Genomic DNA, 22642 nt, shown 5'->3' with positions numbered 1-22642 from the left:
AAAAAGAGTGTGGAAAAGCTGAAAGCAGGTGGCGAAAAACAAATCTCCACGTTCATTATAACATCTATAAAGAGAGACTTTGCACTTATATATAAGAATTGAGAAATGCAAGGCACACTTTCCTCTCTGGCATCATCGGCAAAAACAATAATAATTCACGTGCCATGCTGTGTCAGTTGCTTCTGAACTGACATCCACACGTGCCTGCAATGAATTGGCTTCCTTCTATACTGACAAAATCCAGAAAATTAGACATGTAGTCAGTGCCTCCATATCAGGTACAGGAGATGTGCTGTCCCTATGTCCATCTCAAATCAATTTAAATACCATGATACAATTTGATCTGATCAACCGTAAAAACTTGGAGGACGTTATACAACATGTTTAATCCTCCTCCTGCTGCCTTGATATTCTGCCAACAGGCTTTTTAAAAAACCTTTTAAATTGCATGGCCTCAGCGGGACATCGACGCATACACAGACTCTGTTTCAGCCTACATCTCCAAGTGCATTGAGGACGTCGTCCCGAGAGTCAAGGTCAGGACCCAACCAGAATCCCTGGGTTAATGGTAATGTCCGTGCTAAGCTCAGAGCACGGTCCTCCGCCTATAGCTCTGGAGACCAGGAGGCCTTGAGGAAGTCCAGATATGACCTTCGGAAAGCCATCAGAGATGCCAAAGGAGTCTACAGGGACAAGCTGGAATCGGACTACCACAGTTCCAACCCCAGACGCATGTGGTGTGGACTGCGCACCATCACAGACTACAAAGGGAGAAACAGGAGTGAAGCCCAGCCAGCCGCCTCTCTTCCCAACGAGCTCAACACATTCTACGCACGGTTTGAGGCAAGCAACACCATCCCAACTGCAAGGCTAGCGGAGGACCAGTATGACTGCACTCTGTTTCTGTCTACAGCTGACGTGCGGACAGCTCTAAAAAGAGTAAACCCTCGGAAGTGGCCTGGGCCTGACGGCATTCCAGGCCATGTCCTCAGAGTGTGCGCCGACCAACTGGTGGAGCTATTCACCTCCCTATTCAACCTCTCCCTGATCCAGTCTACAGTCCCCACCTGCTTCAAACAGACAACCATTGTCCCGGTACCAAAGAAACAACCCATCACCTGCCTGAATGACTATCGCCCTGTAGCACTAACCTCTACCATCATGAAGTGCTTTGAGCGGCTTGTCAGAACCCACATCTGCTCCTTCCTCCCTGACACCCTGGACCCCCTTCAATTTGCATATCGGCCGAAAAGATCAACGGACGACGCCATCGCCCTGGCAGTGCACACCACCCTTTCCCACCTGGACAAGAGCAACACGTACGTGAGTATACTGTTTGTAGATTACAGCTCAGCTTTCAACACAATTGTGCCCGCAAAGCTTGTTCCCAAGCTCAGGACCCTGGGTCTTAACACCTCCCTCTGTAACTGGATCCTGGACTTCCTGACTGGCAGACCCCAGGTGGTGAGAATGGGAAACCTCTCCTCCTCTGCACTGACCCAGAGCACCGGAGCCCCGCAGGGCTGTATACTCAGTCCCCTCCTGTACCCCCTGTTCACACATGACTGTGTGGCCACGTGCAGCACCAACACCATCCTTAAGTTTGCAGGGCAACACCACCATCCTAGGTCTCATCTCCAACAACGATGAGTCCTCCTACAGAGAGGAGTTCAGCGTCTTGGCAACATGGTGCCAGGATAACAACCTCTCTCCCAACGTCCGCAAGACTAAAGAGATGATCGTGGACTACAGGAAACGACAGCGGGGGGGCACGCCTCCATCCACATCGACAGAGCTGAAGTGGAGAGAGTCTCCTGCTTCACGTTCCTCGGTGTATTCATCAGTGATGACCTCTCCTGGTCCAGGCAATCGGACGCGGCAATAACAACTGCCCAAAAGCGTCTGTTCTTCCTGAGGAGACTCAAGAAGTTTGGCATGTCTGTCAGGACTCTCACCAACTTCTACCGATGCACCATTGAGAGCATTCTCACTGGCTGCATCACCACCTGGTATGGTAGCTGCTCCGCTGCTGAACACAAGGCGTCCAGAGGGTGGTGAAGACAGCAGAGCGCATCATTGGTTGCCACCTCCACTCCATACAAAGCATCTTCCGCACACGATGCCTTAGGAAAATCATAAAGGACTACAGCCACCCAGGCTACGGACTGTTCACGCTGCTGCCGTCTGGTAAACGTTACCTGAGCATCCGGGCACAGACTGCCAGACTCACAAACAGTTTTTACCCTCAGGCCATCAGGCTTCTCAACCTGCATCATCTGTAGTCACCTATGTAAATTAAATTTACATCACCACAACTGCATGTACATCTACCGGCACTCCTTCAATTCACTGACCTATTTCTGTTGCTACAATGTTCCAATATTTTTAGTTTCCATTTTAGGATTATTTTTCTTATTTTAATTTTACGTACATACACTACAACCTCATGCCAGTATTTGTAACATTGACTCTTACCTTTTTTTATATTCGACTCTTATTCTATTTAAAAATATATAATTATTATTTCCTCCTTATATTTGCCTTGTTATTTTATCTTTTTATACCCACTACGCAGTTGTTGCCTGTCATGCCCCAACAATTTCATTGTACCAAATGACCTTGTGTTGTACTGTACACTTGACAAATAAAACACTTGGAACTTCGAACTTCTACACATTGTCAATACGTCTCTTCTCTCAGGTTTCTTCCCACAGGCCCTGAGAACAGCCGTCATCAAGCCACTCTTAAAAAATAACAATCTAGACACCTCAATCAGTCTTGACCACACCACAGCACAGCACACAGACTGCTCTTGTTAACGTCTTCAATGACATCCATGTAAACGACACAGAGATTTACATAACCACTTCACCAGGGGACTATGGTCCGATACAATCACTGAGAAGGTGCATTGAACAAATCAACGATTAGGTGTGCCAGAATTTTCTCCAATTAAACAAAAACAAAACTGAAATCATTGTTTTTGGAGCCAGAGAAGAACGATTAAAAGTCAGCACTCAGCTTCAATCGGAAATGTTAAAAAGCTCAAACAAAGCCAGAAATCATTGACTCGGACCTAAATCTCAACAGCCACATTAAAACAATTACAAAGTCAGTCTACTAACATCTTAAGAACATAAGGTTTAAAGGATTAGTAAAATCTTGTCCATACATTCATCTTTAGTAGACTAGACGACTGTAATGGTGTCTTTAAATGTCTCCCTAAAAGATGGATCAGACCGCTGCAGTTGATTCAGAAAGCTGCTGCTCAAGTGCTCACTAAGAGCAAATAAGTGGATCATATCACTCCAGTTATCACATCTTCATACCGGCTTCCTGTCCGTCAAAAAAGTGATTTTAAAATACTACTGTTGGTTTATTATGCACTGAATGGTTTAGGGCCAAAATACATTTCTGATCTTCTGCGATGTCATGAAGCATCCAGAGCTCTCAGGTCGTCGGGGACAGCTCTGCTTTCTGTCCCCAGAGTCTAAACTAAACATGGAGAAGCAGCGTTGGGTTTTTATGCACCACATTTCTGGAACAAAGTCCCAGAAAACTGCAGGTCTGCTGCCACTCTCACCTCTTTCAAATCAAGGCTCAAGCCTTTTCTGTTTGCTTCTGCCATGTTTCTTTTGCACTTTGTCTTGATGCTTCTGATTATTTAAAGCACTTTATGTTGTTGAAATGTGAATACTAGTGGCTTTGTGTGCACTTTATTAGGCCTTGGCCTATCTGAAACAATGATTTCAGATAACTCAAAGATCTCCAGACTGGTTCTCTGGAGCTAGGATAACACCTCGACAAGGTCAAACGCTATTTGGGGAATAGGCTAAATTACTTTACATACTAGGATTAAAGGCCTCTATGTACTATGATGATAAGGACTCTATGTACTAGGACTAAATGACTCTACATAGTAGGGCTAGAGGCCTCTATGTACTAGGATTAAAAGGACTCTATGTACTGGAACTAAAGGCCTCTCTCTACATACTAGGACTAAAGGCTCTATGTACTTGAATTAAAGGCCTCACTCTCTATGCGCAGTGGCCGGGGGCAAGCCAGGGACCTGATGGGGGTGTGAAGCTTCCCGAAATGGCGGAGGTGGATGGCGCGCCACTCTGTGCCCGTGGGTGATCGATGTGGGTTGGGTGGTCATGAGGTGGGCGTGCTATGGCGTGGTCAGATCCAGGGGGTGGTCCGCGTGGCCGCTGCCCGGCCTGCCGCACCCCTGCATTGATCTGGTTGCGCTTTGCCTATCTCTCCCAGTGCCAAAACTCATACTCAGCACATACACCACACAACAGGCCTAGTGCTTGCGGGACGGTTGGTGTGCGATATATATATATATATATATATATATATATATATATATATATATATATATATATATATGTGTGTGTGTGTGTGTGTGTGTGTGTGTGTGTGTGTGTGTGTGTGTAAGAGAAATGGCTCACCTGTGTGTGGGTATGTTGTGCATGTACGGTGTCTAGAACGTCTTCATCTAAACAACTGGAAACACAAACACTGATTAAATTCAGGCACAACTTAGTTATTAGTTAATGGTCGGATAATACTTGATAAGTATAACATAATAGTTTATCATATTACTATTACTGGGTATTATGATGATGAACAATTATTATAACACAAAAAGGTTAACAGAATATGCTTTTAGTGAAAGGGCAAAGAATGAGTTGATAAAGAACCTTCTGCTGATGGTCGAATCCTAAAAAAATTGATTCTACCAACTAGAATATAGAAAACACCCTACATCCAACATCCTAACACATCCTAATCTGTTGTATCTCTACATCCAACATCCTAACACATCCTACCATGTTGTATCTCTACATCCAGCCAGGGCTCCAGACTGCGAGTATTTTTGGAGACAGTTACTAAATGTTATAACTAGGAGCACCAGCGTGACTTGCAAATATATATTTTTTTAATCATTGTCGTAGATGATCATCACGTAAAACACTAAGGTTGGAGCCAGTATTGGTGTGTGTGTATGTGTGTGAGATAGAGAACTGAGGGTCTCGCAATGTTATAGACTTTGATTTATTTGATTGGAATGTCAACATTGACCACCACATACAGATTTTCTATTTTTGTTTTTCCGATTTAAAATGGGTAAAATCGTATCTAATTGTAGAGCTGCATCTCTCTCTGTCTCTCTCTCTCTGTCTCTCTCTCTCTCTCTCTCTCTCTCTCTCTCTCTCTCTCTCTCTCTCTCTCTCTCTCTCTCTCTCTCTCTCTCTCTCTCTCTCTCTCTCTCTCTCTCTCTCTCTCTCTCTCTCTCTCTCTCTCTCTCTCTCTCTCTCTCTCTCTCTCTCTCTCTCTCTCTCTGCACATTATGCTTGTCCTCCCCGTGTCCTCTGCTGTGTGTGAAAGGGGATTCTTAGCACAGAAGAGGATTAAATATGATGTCAGAGGGTCACAGAGTGGCACAGTGGAGGACCTGATTAGTAGGGCTGCCCCCTTAAAGTAGATAAGTGGAATCATCAGTCGGAATCCCGTCAGTCGACTGAGATTCTTCCAACAGTCATTATTTATTAATTTTTATGTCAGTCAGTGTGCATTACAATAACAGGATAAAACAGATAGAAGTTTACGAAAGGCACAGGGATAACATTTTAATGGGGAATTATACATATAAGGGGAATCCTAAATGTATTTTTATATGTGTGAATACGTTTTCTGTGCTGCCCGATCACCGTACTCCAAATGGGGATGGGGCACGCATAGGGATGGGTATTGTTAATATTTTAATGGTACCACTACTCTTACCGATACTGCTTATTGATCTGGTACTTTAACGGTACTCTTATCTGTTCATTTTATTTTTTAAGATAAAAACTAAAACAAATTAACAGCAGAATTAACACTGCTTTATTATCTGCACATTACGCATGGAGAGGGGGTGGTCAGGGTGTAGTCTGAATTCTCGTCTCCTCGTGTGTGTGAGAGAGGCAGGAAGAGGGAGCTGACCCCGCCCCCCATCGGGCATATCTCCTTCACTCTGATGGAGTGGGAGAGAGAGAGGAGCGCTGTCGCTTCTAATAATAGAAAAATGTTTCTTAGATGAATATCTTAATGTTATTGCAAGTTGGAAATGGGTTATGTAGCCTAAATAAATAGAAAATAACTTTTCTTAATTTCTCCAATAGTGTAAATAACGTGTCTCGGTACCCAACCCTAGGCAACCCGTTGCTACAGAGTAGTCGAACATTCGCATTGAACAGCGAAATCTGATTCGACTGACAAAAATCTGAGTCGGGTACAGCCCAACTGATTAGGATGGGTCTTTAGGGAACTAGCTTGGAGGAGTTTGATGCCAAGGAGGCTGTATAAATGTGGTTCAGTCAGAGTAAAAGAGCTAGAAGGCCCAACTTCAAGTGTTGGCCTTCAGAGGTGCCCTGCCCTAGTAGCCCTCAGGGGGATGTTCTCTAAAGGGAGGGGGAGGAAGAGGCATATAAGAGGGAGTTCCTTGTTACTTTTGTTTTGTTGTGGTTGTTTAATGACAGTAATGTACTGACCACATACATAATTTGAACACTGGTTCATTTATAATTTGGTGTACCCCTAACCATATTTAACTTAATGATTTTTGTTTGTTAAAGCATTACTTCACTTTGTGACTATTTCCTTTTAAATAAAAAAGCACATTGTTACTTCTGTAACTTGTCTATTTATTACCAAATCATTCAGTAGATTCCTAGATTTTGTGCTGGAGCTCGTAAAATCTTTCGTCGGGCGCACCAGTGCTAGTCGTGGAAAAGGTAAGTCTGAAGCCCTGCCAACCATGTTCTGCCTGTACATCCCACAGTGTTCCGTCTGTACATCCTACAGTGTTCCTTCTCCACAACTTACAGTGTTCCATCTCCACAACCTACAGTGTTCCTTCTCTACATCCTACAGTGTTACACCTCTTCATTCTATAGTGTTACACCTCTTCATTCAATAGTGTTCCGTCTCTACATTCCAGTGTTCCGTCTCTACATCCCACAGTGTTCCGTCTCTACATCCCACAGTGTTCCGTCTCTACATCCCACAGTGTTCCGTCTCTACATCCCACAGTGTTCCGTCTCTACATCCCACAGTGTTCCGTCTCTACATCCCACAGTGTTCCGTCTCTACATCCTACAGTGTTGTGTCTCTACATCCTACAGTGTTCCTTCTCTAGATCCAACAGTGTTCTGTCTCTACATCCTACAGTGGTCTGTCTCTCACAGACTTCTCCATCACTGATGATAACCCCAATCCAGGTCTGACCAGGACAGATTTGGACCTGGCTGGCCTCTGACTTCATCTGTGATGTATTCCCTGTAACAGCTCCTAAATTTTGGAACGTCATTTAACGTGGGATTCTTTGTCAAACTTTCTTAGCACTTTCCTTTCGCAGCAGAGAATGTTTTTCCTTTGAAATGATCAAATATTATAATGAAAATTTAAAGAGGCACACCCTCCAGGTCTTACTGGGAACTCTCCTGCTTTCCAGCCTCAGCCCCGCTCTGAGGATCGGTGAATGCCAGAGTCCCTGGATAACTCCCATCCTAAGAGGGAATACAAGGGAAAAGCACATAGTACACAGATTACTGCAACACAGTACATACAGTATTGCAACACAGTACTGCAGCAGCTCACAGTCAATCCTACTCACATAAGCTGTACTTTTATATATTTTTATAAACAGCTGTACTTGTATAATGTGTATTTATATGAAGCCGTACCATTTATAAAGATGTAGTTTTATAAAATTGTAATTTAAAAAAAGGCATATATTTTTCAAATTGCACCCATCTTTGAAGCTGTACTTCCATATAAAGTAGTATTTCACATGGTGGTACTCGTATGAAACTGTACTTCGACGAAAAGTGGTATTTTACATGGTGGTACTTTTACAAAGCTGTACTTCCACATAAAGTAGTATTTTCTTACATTGGCTCCATCCTCCTTATTGCTCTTTCCTCCATTCGCCTGGCGGTGGCGCTGCTTCACAATGTACTCGTATGTACTGAGCCTGTTCCACACTACACACACACACACACACACACACACACACACACACACACACACACACACACACACACACACACACACACACACACACACACACACACACACACACACACACACACACAATGATGCCCCAAGTGTCAGTCTAGCTTACATCATGAAGGAACCAGACAGACAGACAGAAAGACAGACAGGCCGTCTCACTGAGGTAGAGGTGGAAGAGCAGCAGGTGTCCCAGGAGGGTGAGGGAAAGCAGGGAAAGACTGATGGTCAAAGCGGCCAGAGATGGGATGACGGCAGCGGCTGCTCGGATTGGAGCAACGGGAAGGAAGACGAACCACACCTCCGTCTGGTTCCTCTCTGTAGAGAAGAGAAGATACATTTTAGAAGATAAGACTTTAGAAGATAGGATAAGGCTTTAGAAGGGGTAGAAACAGGCAGTTAAGAAGGAGTCGTTTACCCTGGAAGTGCTTGTCTGTCCGCAGCTTGTTGGGATCGAGGAAGAACTCGATGAAGACATAGGAGGCACTAGCGAGCACTAGGCAGATTCCCATGAGGGCGGAGACTACACTGTGGAGGAAGAGCCTGAGGGAGCCGGGAGATCCAAGGTCAAATTATATCCTTCTTACATACTTGACTACCCCTCCTTCCACTCCTAATCGTCCTACTTCTACTACTTCTACTCCAACTACTGCTCCTCCTTCCACTCCTACTCTTTCTACTTCTACTCCTCCCGAGTAATCGTTCAACTACTCCTTCTCCTACTACTTTATGCTCTACTACTCATCCTTCCACTCTAGTTCATAGTTGGTGATGAGTAGTTCCTGGTTACTGATGACTAGTTCCTGGTTACGAATGACTAGTTCATGTTTACTGATGACTAGTTCCTCATTACTGATAACTAGTTCCTGGTTACTGATAACTAGTTCATGGTTAATGATGACTAGTTCATGGTTTCTGTGACTAGTTCATGGTTTCTGTGACTAGTTCATGGTTACTGATAACTAGTTCATGGTTACTGATGACTAGTTCATGGTTACTGATGACTAGTTCCCAATTAGTGATGACTAGTTCCTTGTTAGTGATGACTAGTTCCTGGTTAGTGACGACTAGTGTCTAATTACAGATGACTAGTTTTTAGTTAGGAATGAATAGTTCCTAGTTACTGATGACTAGTTCCTGGTTACTGATGACTAGTTCCTGGTTACTGATGACTAGTACACAGTTACCTATAGCTGGTTCATAATTACTGCTGACTAGTTCCTAGTTAGTGATGACTAGTTCCTGGTTACTGATGACTAATTCCTAGTTACTGATGAGTAGTTCCTAGTTAGGGATGACTAGTTCCTTATAAGGGATGACTAGGTTGATCTTACTGATGACTAGTTCCTAGTTAGAGATAAAGATGACTAGTTCCTAGCTAGTGATGAGTACTTCCAGGTTACTGCTGACTAGTTCCTTGTTACTGATGACTAGTTCTGAGTAACTGATGACTAGTTCATGGTTGATGACTAGTTCCTAGTTACTGACGACTAGTTCCAAGTACTGATGACTAGTTCCCGGTTACTGGTGAGTAGTTCCTGGTTAGTGATGACTAGTTCCTAGTTACTGATGATTAAATCCTGGCTACTTATGACTAGTTCCTAGTGAGGGGTGTCTAGTTCCTAGTTACGGGTGACTAGTTCCTAGTTACTGATGACTAGTTCCTATTTTATTACTGGTTCCTAATTGGGGATGACTAGTTCCTAGTTAGGGATGGCTATTTCCTGGTTACTGATGACTAGTTCCTCATTTCAAATGCTGCACAGGCTGATGTTTATTGTACATCTACAAAAAAAATACTATTTTACTATTTTATACATGCTTCTTTTTTTTATTGGTGGTGAGTGTATGTGAGCTGGTCCCAGCCCAGAGCGATGCGACTGGACCGGGCTAGACTGGCCTCAATGTGCCAGGGGTGAGGGAGGTGGACTGGAAAGGTGACGGGCAGTGAGTAGCCAGCAGCCGTTTTGGAAATGTTTTGGAAATCAATTGTGTGTAAATAAAGAAAGCGTTACACAGGTTTTTGAATACGCCGGTTTCTGGTGCTGCATAGGCTCATGTGTTCGACCAATGTTTGGCGTAGTTCCTGCAGTGCTGACACAATAAAAAGGGAGGGTTCCTCCAAAAAGTTCTTCGAACTATGAAAAAATTCCTGTGGTGGGAAAATGCCTTTAGTTACTGATCACTAGTTCCTAGTTACTCATGACGAGTTCCTAGATAGTGATGAGTAGTTCCTGGTAACCGATGACAATTTTTTAGTTAGGGATGACTAGTTCCTATTTAATGATGGCTAGTTCCTAGTGAGTAGTTCCTGGTTACTAATGACTAGTTCCTTGTTATTGATGACTAGTTCCTGGTTACTGATGACAAGTTCCTAGTTATTGGTGACTAGTTCCTAGTTATTGATGACTAGTTGCTAGTAGCTGATGACTACTTTGTAGTTGCTGATGACTAGTTCCTGGTTAGTGATGACTAGTTCCGAGTTACTGATGACTAGTTGCTATTTGATGACCTTCCTAGACAGGGGTGACTAGTTCCTATTTGATGACCATTTCCTGTTTACTGATGACTAGTTCCTAGTTATTGATAAGTAGTTCTTAGTTAGTGATGACTTGTTACTTACTTGTAGTTCCTCCTTCCCACACAGTTGTTTAGCCATCGACAGTGATGGTCAAAGTTGGCGACACACTTGTTACAGGCACTGCAGTGTTTGGATTTTGGACCCCTGCAACACAGACCATGCTAACCCTTAGCATCAACCCACACACCAACAATAAAGTATAAACAGTACATGGTGGTATACAGTACTGTGTACTCACACGTCAACCTGGCACAGAAAGCAGTGGCAGTTTTCGATGACGTGGGCATGTCTGGAGCGATCGAAAACAGGAAGTGGATTTCTGGACAACTTGGCTCGGATGCCGTCGTCCGCCGGGTCAATGGAGACGGCCATTACGTGCACAAAGGCGTGGACAAGGAACACCACGCCCGTGCACTGTAGGGGGGGCTGAGTACTGATACACCAGGTTTTTATAGTATTAATACACATATTAATAACCCTTATGTTCAAGCAAGCAAGTATCTATGTACACAAAGTACTTCTGTACTGCACCAGGCAGCAGGGGTGTGTGTGTGTGTATGTGTGTGTATGTATATAAATACACTACCCACAAAAAGTTAGGGATATTCAGCTTTCGGGTGAAATTTCAGGATGAACCTAAAATGCACTATAACCTTTACAGGTGAACTTAATTTGACCTTCTCTAAACTTTTGAATGCACATGTCCAACTGTTCAATGTTTCAGTAGTTTTTGCACAACTTACTGTTCTCTAACAAGGAGCTGAACGGCAAAATTCACAACAGTTGTTTAATCCATGAATTAACCAATAGATTTCCTGGTTCAATTAGAATTGGTATTTAAACAGTCCTTTTCATCATGCTGTTCACATTTTGACATCATGAGACCAAGATGACACCGAACAATTGATCAACAGTACCTCGCCATTGCTAGGCTTCAAACAGGATGTTCTCAGAGGGAAGTGGCCACTGAGCTTAGAGTGTCACAGAGTGTCATCAGCAGGTTGCAACAGAGATACAGAGACACTGGAAGAGTCACAGAAAGGCATAGAAGTGGACGTCCTTTGGCCACATCCCACTCTGATGACTCTGATGTGTGTTATGGGGATGGTAGCTCAGGCAGTAGAGCTGGTGGTCTAGTGATCTAAAGGTTGCTGGTTCGATCCCAGGCTCCTCCTGCTAGCATGCTGTAGTGTCCTTGAGCAAGACACTTAACCCCTAATTGCTCCTGATGGCTGCGTCCGTCGGTGTTTGACAATTGTAAGTCGCTTTGGATAAAAGCGTCTGCTAAATGAAATGTAATGTAATGTTATGTCAATAATAATCAGTGGGTGGTATGAACAAATAATGGATGGCATTGGACCTTCCTGTTGATGGAAAACAACCAAAGCGACTGCAGCCTCTGAATTACTGATTAGTCTTCAAACTCTGGTACCGAAAAAAATAATAATAATAGGTGTCAGATTATTATTAGTAGTAGTCAATATTTCTATTGATATAGTTGAAATATTCACAATTTTTTAATAACGGTCGTTCAAATATGCCACTTCCATTATTTTCTAGGACTCAGGAGCAGGATCTACAACACTTTAGATCCAAACTTCTGCTTAAACCCTGAGACGCCCACAACCAGAGAAATGAACTTGAACCTCTGGAGGGTGCTGTTTGCTTTGTTGTCTCCTTCTGTCTTCTTCCATCTCCTTCTGTCATCTCCTTCTGTTGTCTCCGTCTTCTGTTGTCTCTTTCTGTCGTCTCCTTTCATCTCCCATCAACTCTTCCCTTCTTCTTCTGTCTCCTCCCGTCCTCTCCTTCTGTCGTTTCCTCCCGTCTCCCGTCGTCTCCTCCGGTCACCCGTCGTCTCCTCCCGTCTTCCTCTGTCTCCTCCCGTGGTCTACTTCCGTCGTCTCCAGTCGTCTTCTTCGGTCTCCTCCCATTGTCTCGTTCTGTCGTCTCCTCCTGTCTCCCATCGACTCCTCCCTTCTTCTTCTGTTTCCTCCCGTCTCCCTGCTCTGTTGTCTCCTCCTGTCTCCCATCGTCTCCTCCCATCTTCTTCTGTCTCCCCCCGTCGTCTCGTTCTGTCGTCTCCTCCCGTCTCCCATCATCTCCTATCGTCGTCTCCTCCATTCTTCTTGTCTCCTTCCGTCGTTTCCTCCCATCTCCCGTAGTCTCCTCCCGTCTTCTTCTGTCTCCTCCTGTCTTCTGTCTCCTCTCGTCGTCTCCTTCTGTTGTCTCCTCCCATTTCCCATCGACGACTCCTTTCTTCTTCCTCTGTCTCTTACCGTTGCCTCCTCCCGTCTCCTTCTGTCGTCTACTTTCCTCTCCCATCATCTCCTCCCGTCTATTTCTGTGGCCTCCTGTCGTCTACTCCCGTCTCCTATCGTCTCCTTCTGTCGTCTCCTCCCATCTCCCGTTGTCTCCTTTTGTTGGTTCCTCCCGTCTCCCATTGTCTCCTCCCTTCTTCTTGTCTCCTCCCTTCGTTTCCTCCCATCTCCCGTAGTCTCCTCCAGTCTTCTTCTGTCTCCTCCCGTTTTGTTGTCTCCTCTCGTCGTCTCCTCCTGTTGCCTCCTGCCGTTGCCTCCTGCCGTTGCCTCCTCCCGTCTCCTTCTGTCATCTACTTCCCTCTCCCGTCATCTCCTCCCGTCTATTTCTGTGGCCTCCCGTCGTCTCCTCCTGTCGTCTCCTCCTGTCGTCTCCTCCTGTCGTCTCCTCCTGTCGTCTCCTCCTGTCGTCTCCTCCTGTCGTCTCCTCGTGTCGTCTCCTCCTGTCGTCTCCTCGTGTCGTCTCCTCCTGTCGTCTCCTCCTGTCGTCTCCTCCTGTCGTCTCCTCCTGTCGTCTCCTCCTGTCGTCTCCTCCTGTCGTCTCCTCCTGTCGTCTCCTCCTGTCGTCTCCTCCTGTCGTCTCCTCCTGTCGTCTCCTCCTGTCGTCTCCTCCTGTCGTCTCCTCCTGTCGTCTCCTCCTGTCGTCTCCTCCTATCTCCCCTCGTCTCCTTCTGTCGTTTACTCCCGTAGTCTCCTCCCGTCTCCCGTCCTTTCCTCCCGTCTCCCGTCGTCTCCTCCTTACTCCTCCCATCTACTTCCATTGTCTCCTCCCATCTACTTCCATTGTCTCCTCCCATCTACTTCCGTCATCTCAACCCGTCTCCTTCTGTCTCCTCCCATCGTCTCATCCTGTCATCTCCTCGCGTCTCCCGTGGTCTCCTCCTGTCTCCTTCTGTCTCCTCCCGTCGTCCTCTTCTGTCGTCTACTCCCATCTTCTTCTGTCGTCTACTCCCGTCTCCTTCTGTCGTCTCCTCCCGTCTCCTTCTGTTGTTTCCTCCCCTCTCCTGTCCTCTCCTCCCATTGTCTCATCCTGTCTACTTCCATTGTCTCCTCCCATCTACTTCCGTCGTCTCCACCCTTCTTCTTCTGTCTCCTCCCATCTTCTCATTCTGTGGTCTCCTCCCGTCTCCTTCTGTCTCCTCCCGTGGTCTCCTTCTGTTGTATCCTTCCGTCTCCCGTCGTCTCCTCCCATCTTCTTCTGTCTCCTCCCGTCGTCTTGTTGTCGTCTCCACCCATCTCCCGCCATCTCCTATCGTCGTCTCCTGACGTCGTCTCCTCCTGTCTTTTTCTGTCTCCTCCCGTCGTTTCCTCCCGTCTACTGTCGTCTCCCCCTGTCTTCTTCTGTCTCCTCCTGTCTTCTTCTGTCACCTGGCGTCGGCTCCTTCTGTTGTCTCCTCCTGTCTACTCCTACCGCCTTCTTCTCTCCTGCCGTCGTCTCCTCCCGTCTCCCATCGACTCCTCCCTTCTTCTTGTCTCCTGTCGTCGTCTCCTTCTGTCGTCTCCTCCCGTCTCCAGTCGCCTCCTTCTATTGTCTCCTCCTGTCTCCCGTGGTCTCCTCCTGTCTTCTTCTCTCTTCTCCTGTTATCTCCTTCTGTCGCCTCCTCCTGTCCACCCATCGACTCCTTCCCTCTTCTTCTTCTGTCTCCTCCTGTTGTCTCCTTCGGTCTTCTCCTGTCATCTATTCCTGTCTCCTCCTGTCATCTCCTCCCCTCTCCCCCTCCTAGCTTACCATGCGTTTCACCAACTGAACGACTCTTTTGTACTCGTGACTTGTCAGGAGGCGAATCAAAAAAATGTGTTGAACCTTTCATCGCTACTTCCTCACACTGAAGTGTTTTTATTGATAGATTTATAAAATAAGAATATAAGAACATTTTGACATTTTAATAATATGTAGTTATAAATGCCCCAAATTGTTTTTCCAGTAAATAAAAAAGGATTTTTTTTCAGTGAAATGTACCCATTGTTGCCCTTAAATAATAAAAATAAAAAATTTACATTTTGAACAAAAAATCAGACCCATCCTTCATATATAAATATAGATATTTAGTGGAAGTACTCATACTAGGGAAAGGATACAATGTACCCGGCGGGGATCCAGTGCCCGGGCAGCAAGGGGACGAACACCCCGAAGGCGCAGACAGCGAAGTAGAGGAAGAGGCTCCAGGCCACCAGCTGCAGGGGGTGGGGAGGCCATGCCCACCCATTGGTCCGGGATAAGAGGGGGGCATGGCCTCCCAGGCCCCGCCCGACAGGGGCGGTGCGGTTAGGAGTCCGGCCGCAAGGATCCATGGGAAACAGGCCTTGGCCGAAAGATAAGATGAGATAAACTAATATAAGGTCAGATAAGATTCAGGAATTCAGTTCTTCTTCTTCTGTTTCTATCAGTGATTCAATCTTTTAATTTACCACTCTAAACTTTTTACAGCAAATAGTCCACTGACACACAACTGTGCTTATGATTAGGGGTCTAGCACGCAGGGTGGAAACCTTATTGTTTTGCTCAAATTTTATTATTTTTAATCTTCTTGGAGTCTTTTTGCACTAAAGTATCTGAAACATGGCAACTGGCGTTTGCAGAGACATGGTTGAGGTCTCATTGGAACCTGGACGTTTCAGACGTCTTGATGTTCAAGTTTGATCAATATCGATCTATATTTGGAGCAGAAATGTGTGAAAAAGTGTTGCAATTTTACCGGTATTCAGTATTCAAATCTGAATTTTCCATTAGACACATCAACCTATGACAGTTTTGAGAGAGAGTGCATCTATAGAGATCTGTTTCCTGGTAGTGATCAATGACCTGTTTACTGAGTGATCAATGGCTTATCACCCGGTTTCCACTGGCAATTAAAAAAAAAATTATTAGTTTATAATTATATTAATATTGTGTATAAGCAATAACCTGGAGCCGCAACTTATCACTCGACCAACCGTGCCACGCGAGACCATCATGTCCAAATCCTCCTTCGGCTTCAGCCTCCATGCAATTAATAAATAGAAAAACAACTTTTATATGAATCCACAGTTTTTATTTAAGCCATTTTACTTAATTTATGTAAGATATTCCAGAGAACACGGCATCTACTGCTGTAGTGCAAAAACCCTGTAGCTGTAGCAGACATGCACAGTAGTCGGCTCGTCCCTTTCTCTACGTAACGTCCGGTTTGCTGTTTACTGTAATCCATGTGAATGCAGCGCAACCTCTTCTAGTGCTCTGTTTGCAGTGCGCGAGAAAATCTGTGTGACAGATAGGTAATAAAAACATTGTAATAATAATATAGTAATAATAATAAACTGCAAATATAGCTACAGGCAGCATTAAACGGGGTCAGTTGAGTCACATTAGGTACAATTTTCTGAGTTTTGTAATGCCGTGATAAGCCTTTAAGTGCCTTTACATTAACTGTTTTTAAAAATAAATTGTGTATTAATAAAGGGATGTTTACTTAAATTAAGTATTTAACTTTATATGCGTTTCTCCTCTATTTCTCATGCCCATGTGTTCCACCAATCACCAAGGAATTACATCACTGAATGTTTCTCTTTTGTCGTTCAGTTTAAATAACCCCCTAAGAACGGTGTTTTAACAATTACGATTCAGTGCGGACACAAAATAAAGGGTCGGATCCTCCAAAGGTTCTTAGAATATCCTGCCTTACATGGATGTCTTCTGGGACTGATTACAGTTTTCGGGGTTTTGTAAAACGCAGCACGAGTAACAGTTTTCTGAGTTTCCATGAAATATAGCATCAGCTCAAGTTGTCTGTCTATGTGTAGCAAGTGGCTGGATGAGAATGAGTTCCGAGGGACTCGAATCAACTCTCTCACTATATGTATGTCTAACTCTGCAATGTTCAATGTTTATCTTTGTCGATTTGTCATTTGTTTGTGTAGATATGTATCCTTATAAACTTCATGCAATACTAGGATAATAAAAAGGAGGAAAATCCAGACTTAGGGCACAGTAGTATAGCTATTGCCTTGGACCCCCTGTGCTGCTGCATGGGAAAACTACAAATCCACATCCATCACCCCCGAACAAACCTCAATGACACCCATTAAGTTTGTTAGTTGGAATGTGAGAGGCTCGAGCTCACCAGCTAAATGTAGCAAAATCTTAAGTCACCTCACCAGCATAAACCACACTTCTGTCTATTGCAAAAGACTCAGCTTACTGCATCCAAGCACCTCAAACTCAAAGCTAAATGGGTTGACCAGATGTTTTCTGCATCATACAACTAAAAAAAAAAAAAAAAGTCTTTATATATTGATCAATAAAAGTATCTCATAACAGAATAAAACCACAATATCAGACACAGAAGGGCTTTACATAATGATTAATGGAATTTTAGGTAACAAATTAACCATAGTTCATAGTTATGGCCCCAATGAGGACGACCCAAATTTCTTTCACAGTATATTTTTTAAACTCTTATAATTCACTGACTCAATTATAGTACTTGACCGTTTTGACCATTCACATACAAAAAATAATCACAAGCACTGGCATTCGTCTGACACTATAAACAATATGAGTCAACCAAATAATCCACATAATAGAGAATACACATATTATTCACCACCCCACCAAAGCTTCTCTAGAATTGACTTTTTGACAAGCAACTCTGTAATGTCCAAAATCACTAATCCTGAAATCCACCCAATTGTAATCTCCGATCACGGGCCGATTAGTTTCCTCGAAAATGAAACCAACACTCCCGGCAAGTGGGTTAGTTTAACACCTCGCTTTAGCCAGATAAAGAATTTAACCATTTATTTTCCAGTGAATGGACTTCCTTCATTAAACTGAATGATTCTCCAGAAAAATCACCATATTTACTCTGGGAAACGGCTGAGACGGATCTGAGAGGTAGTATAATTACATTCTCCACTCACAAGAAAAAGAAAGGACAGGAATGCCAAAATAAACAAGAACAATGATCAAAAGACTTGCACTACCAACAAGCCCACTCACCCACTGAGCAAATCCAAAATGAAAAAAATCTCAACTTGATAAAATCACCCATTGATAAACAAAACTCCTCATGCAACGAACAAGAGCAAATTATTTTGATTTCAATGACAAATCAGGTAAATTTCTTGCCAATCAATTGAAATGTGATAGAGAAAAAACACTTATTACAGCCATCAAAGATCCACAGGGTAGGATAACATACACTCCACAAGACATCAATAAAATATTCAGACTTTTATCATATTCAATATCACTCAAATAATGAATCAAATTTATAAAACATTAACTCATTCCTCGATGATAACGACCTCCCTCAACTTTCTACAGAGCAGGCTACCACAATAGATCAACCCCTGACTCGAGAAGAACTCAGGAAAGCTCTCTTCTCTATGCCCAACAATAAGTCACCCAGATCAGATGGCGACCCAGTGGAATTCTATAAACACTTCTGGCCACTTATATCCCCATTAATCATCAGAATGGCTACAGTGATTAAGTCAGCCTCCACCATGCCTCTGCACACGAATACTGCTCTCATTTCAGTTTTGCTCAAACCCAATAAGGACCCAACCCTCACCTCCAGTTATAGACCCATAAGCCGAATTAATTGTGATTTAAAGATTATGGTTTAAACACCAACCAACAGAATAAAAAAAAAAAATCAATTCATAATTCACCGGACCAAACAGGCTTTGTCAAGGGCAGAAACTCATCAAGGAATATGCGTCTTTTATTCAGTCTGATCAGCATATCTCAAAGGAACGACTTAAATGATAACGATCTCCCTAACTTAAATCTCGTCACGATCGTGGCCCCTCTTTGCGATAGTGGCGCCACCCCTTGTGGCCGCCTGCGCGGCCGCTTTGTGTCGATTAGCACATTTAAGTATTTTTTTCAGTACTTTTTATCATCATGTCGCCCAAAACTCATCGGCAGTGATCTCCTATGACAGCGATGCACTCATGGATATAGAAATTTCCCTGAAAAACAACTTTGGGTCTTTTTATCTGCGGATCAAGAGTGGCCACCGGGGATTTTACACGCAAACGCTTTCAAACAACAACAACAACAACAACAACACAACAACGGAGCCGCTGTTCCACGGGTGGCCCACAAAGGAAGCAACCGTGGTAAACGAGGCGGCATTCGTGTCAGAATGAGGACTCAACCTTACCGTCCACCTCTGTCAAGCATCCTTCTTGCTAATGTCCAGTCCCTGGAGAATAAGATGGATGACCTTCGAGCGAGGATAAAATTCTAACGGGACACGAGAAACTGTTGTATCCTCTGCCTGACGGAGACATGGTTGAACCCGCTGGTGCCGGAGCAAGTCATACGTCCAGGGTTAGGGTTAGGGTTCGGGACTTTTACAAGCCACCTCCAAGCACACTGGCCCCATTGTCGCCACCAGATGTCCCAGCCCCTGCCGTGTACGCTGAGGCTTCATAGCCACCATACAGAATGGGGCTACAGTAGCTCCAACGCTTCCTGGTGACTACCTGGTAGACTGGGCCTCTAGTGCTGAAGCAACACTCCTATAAGATCCAAAGGAGCCGTGCACATTCTACTCTGCACGAAGGAACAGCACCACCAATCCAGATCTGGCATTTGCAAAATGGCACAACACTAGCCACTCCCTGTTAGACACATCCTGGACATGTTACCCTGGTCACACCATCGACTGTCGCCCATCACCCATCCCATCCCTGGGTCCAACGAGTGCAAGGAAGGGATGCCAAGAGGTGGAACTTGCACAAAGCAAACTGGGCAGGCTACACGACACTAGTGAACAAGGCAGCTGCTGGCCTACCACACCTGTGCCGCAACAACCTGAACGATGCCTATGAGTCGTACTGCAAGATGCTGCTGGCCACCGCCAATAAGAACACCCCACGCAGTATACGCAAAGCTACGTTCCCTGCTGGGATGACAAATGTGAAGACCTACTTCGCTCCTATGCAGAAGCACAAACCAGCGAAGACAGGGACAAAGCAGCAGACAATCCTCTCTGTAGGCTAAACAAGAAACGGAGGGAACTATGGAATCTATCGACTTCACACACTCCAGTCGGCGGGCGTGGCAGACCATGAGCTAACTGGAAAGTCAACAACCCCAGCACAATGCCCCATCATCGCAAACTCCATCGCGTCACTCCTGCTAAGTAATGGCCGCTTCCCTAATGCAGACAAGGACTTCTAAATGACTAAATGACTAAATGTAAATGACTTCGCCAGAACAACATCAGCGAGAGTCCATGAGCTGTTCATGGCCCCAGGATGCGTTTCCAACCTATCCACTGATTTCACAACACCAGAAATCGAACAGGCCATCCAACGCCTGAAGACCGGTAAGGCACCAGGTGTAGGCAGCATCCACCCAGAGTACATTAAACATCAAGGCAAGAAGGCAACCGACTGGCTGTGCTCCTTCCTCTCTACATGTCTCCAACATTCAAAGCTGCCAAAGATCTGGCGCCATGCCAAGGTGAACGCCCTGCTGAAGCCAAACAAGCCAAGCGACGACCCGAAGGGACACCAGCCCATCTCATTGCTCTGTGTTCCTGTGTCTGTTTATCCTGGCACGTCTCAACCCAGTGACCGACCCCCAGCTGCCCAAAGAACAAGCTGGCTTTCGAAGCGGTAGGTCAACGGTAGACCAGGTGACCTTCCTGTGCCAAAACAGAAAGGACAGCTTCCAGGCAGGAGAGAAGGCCGGCACCGTTTTCCTGGACCTCACAGCCGCATATGACACTGTCTGGCTACGTGGACTACACATGAAGCTTCTGGAAACCATCCCAGACAAGCAAATTGTGAGCTTCATAATGGAGATGCTGAGCAACCGCAGCTTTAGGCTACACACCAGCAACGGCCAAAGCAGTAGGGTGAGAAAGCTCAAGAACGGTGTCCCACAAGGCTCAGTGCTGGCATCTATGCTGTTTAACATATACATCTATGACCTACCTGCCACACAATCAAGGAAGTACGGCTATGTAGATGACATGGCCATCCTACTGAGCAAGCCATCCTGGGAAGCAGTAGAGGAGGGCCTCTCTGAAGACATGAACATCCTGTCTTCATACCTGAAGAACTGGCGCTTCAAGCTCAGTGCTGGCAAGACTGTATCATCAATGATCCACCACTACAACAAAGATGCGTCCCGTGAAATGAACATCATGGTTGACAACACCCGACTACAGTACCAGCCCTCCCCCACATACCGTGGCGTGAAGCTTGACAGAACACTGTCATTCAGACAACACCTGGATAAGGTCAGGGCAAAGACAACGTCCCGCGCCGCGCTGATACGTCCTCTAGCTGGCACCACATGGAGAGCCTCCACAAAGACACTGCGCATTTCCACCGAGGCCCTGGTGTTCTTCAGTGTTGAGTACTGTGCTCCGGTCTGGTGCTATAGCCCCCACGTCGTGAAGCTGGACACTGCCCTTAACACCGCCCTACGGACTGTCTCTGGATGCCTACAAGCCACTCCAACAAATCAACTGCCCGCCCTCGGAGGAATCGCTCCAGTAGATGTCAGGCGAGAAGGAGCGATGCTGGCTCTTGCTCGAAATTCGCAGGCGAGTGAATCCCACCTCCTCCACAAAATCGCCATGGAGACCCCACAGTGCATGCGCCTCAAGTCCCAGCACCCCTTTGCCATACACGCCCAAGAATTGCTGCGCACAACACCAGCCGACATCTCCAAGGCCAATGGGTCAAGGCAAGATGGAGGGACCAGTGGAAGTCAGCAGAACCATCTAGGCTTCACCACTACATTGAAGATCCCAAGGACGTTCCTGGCAAGCACCTGCCCCGAAAGCAGTGGAAAACCCTCAACCGCCGGAGGACATGTGTGGGACGCTTCGGGGTAGCAATGCAGAAGTGGGGCATCGCAGACAGTGCCCAGTGCGAGTACGGCGACCCACTACAAACTGAGGAACACATTCTAACTAGCTGCCCCAATGCAATCAGTCTGAGCACGAGAACAGCTGTCTTCAATCAGCGGTAATGCTACATTCACGGGACTGTTACTAAAGAGTCAGCAAAAGCGTCAGCTCCGTGTGCGGCCGTTCTCGTGTGAAGACGGTATTGTGAAAAGACTTGCAAGTCTACCTGTGCAAGTCCTTTGCAAGTGTATTTACTGGTTTGTATCTGTTATTGTACTGTGGCTACTTATGACTGTTGGTTTCACTCTGAACCCATCTATTTGGCACATCCTTTGTGTCAAGTTGGTTTCAGTTAGGAACTGTTATCTGCTGTTAAATGCTGAGCCATCAGCAAAAGGTGTGACTTCAAGACACTCCCCCAAATCAATAAGCCTTTGTCTAAGGAGGACCTGGGCGTGCCATTTTCACTGAGCAGTGCCTTATATCCTTCACTGCAGTCTTGAGCACTTGAGACAAGCTACAGTGCCAAGACTGTTGTATAAGTGTTTTTACTGCTTTGTATCTGTTATCTAGTATATTACTGTTGTGACATAGGACTGTTGGTTTCACTCTGAACCCATCACTGTTAATTGCTTAGCCATCAACAAAGGGTGTGACTTCTAGACACTTCCCCAAATCGGTAAGTCCTTGTCTTTGTCTGGGCATGCCTTCAGCCGGGTGCAATCAGTCCGAGCCGAGAACAGCTGTCTTCAATCAGCGGTCACTTGCAAGTCTACCTGTGCAAGTCCACCGAAGCAAGGACATCGAACAAGGCAAAC

General features: G+C 45.3%; 1 protein-coding gene across 3 annotated transcripts in view; it reads right to left on the bottom strand.

Moving 5' to 3' along the window:
- Window positions 1-22642, bottom strand: part of zdhhc1 (zDHHC palmitoyltransferase 1) — a 40827-nt gene that overhangs the window by 11095 nt on the left and 7090 nt on the right. For 2 of the 3 annotated variants that reach the window (XR_013844080.1, XM_079998069.1), the window contains exons 2-9: window positions 15040-15263; window positions 10884-11059; window positions 10688-10789; window positions 8483-8607; window positions 8227-8382; window positions 7945-8036; window positions 7483-7559; window positions 4458-4512 (exon numbers count right to left, since the gene is read on the bottom strand). Coding sequence is in view for 2 of the 3 variants with exons in the window: in XM_079998069.1 (XP_079854195.1) it covers window positions 4458-4512; window positions 7483-7559; window positions 7945-8036; window positions 8227-8382; window positions 8483-8607; window positions 10688-10789; window positions 10884-11059; window positions 15040-15252 (996 nt within the window). In the remaining variant the exon portion in view is untranslated. The remainder of the gene's footprint in view (window positions 1-4457; window positions 4513-7482; window positions 7560-7944; window positions 8037-8226; window positions 8383-8482; window positions 8608-10687; window positions 10790-10883; window positions 11060-15039; window positions 15264-22642) is intronic. The other variant, XM_079998070.1, reaches the window with a different exon arrangement.

The sequence above is a fragment of the Zeus faber genome (assembly GCF_960531495.2).
Source record: "Zeus faber genome assembly, chromosome: 3".
Taxonomy (NCBI): Eukaryota; Metazoa; Chordata; class Actinopteri; order Zeiformes; family Zeidae; genus Zeus; species Zeus faber.
Note: the sequence above shows the minus strand (reverse complement) of the source record. Positions and strands in the feature narration are given on the sequence as shown.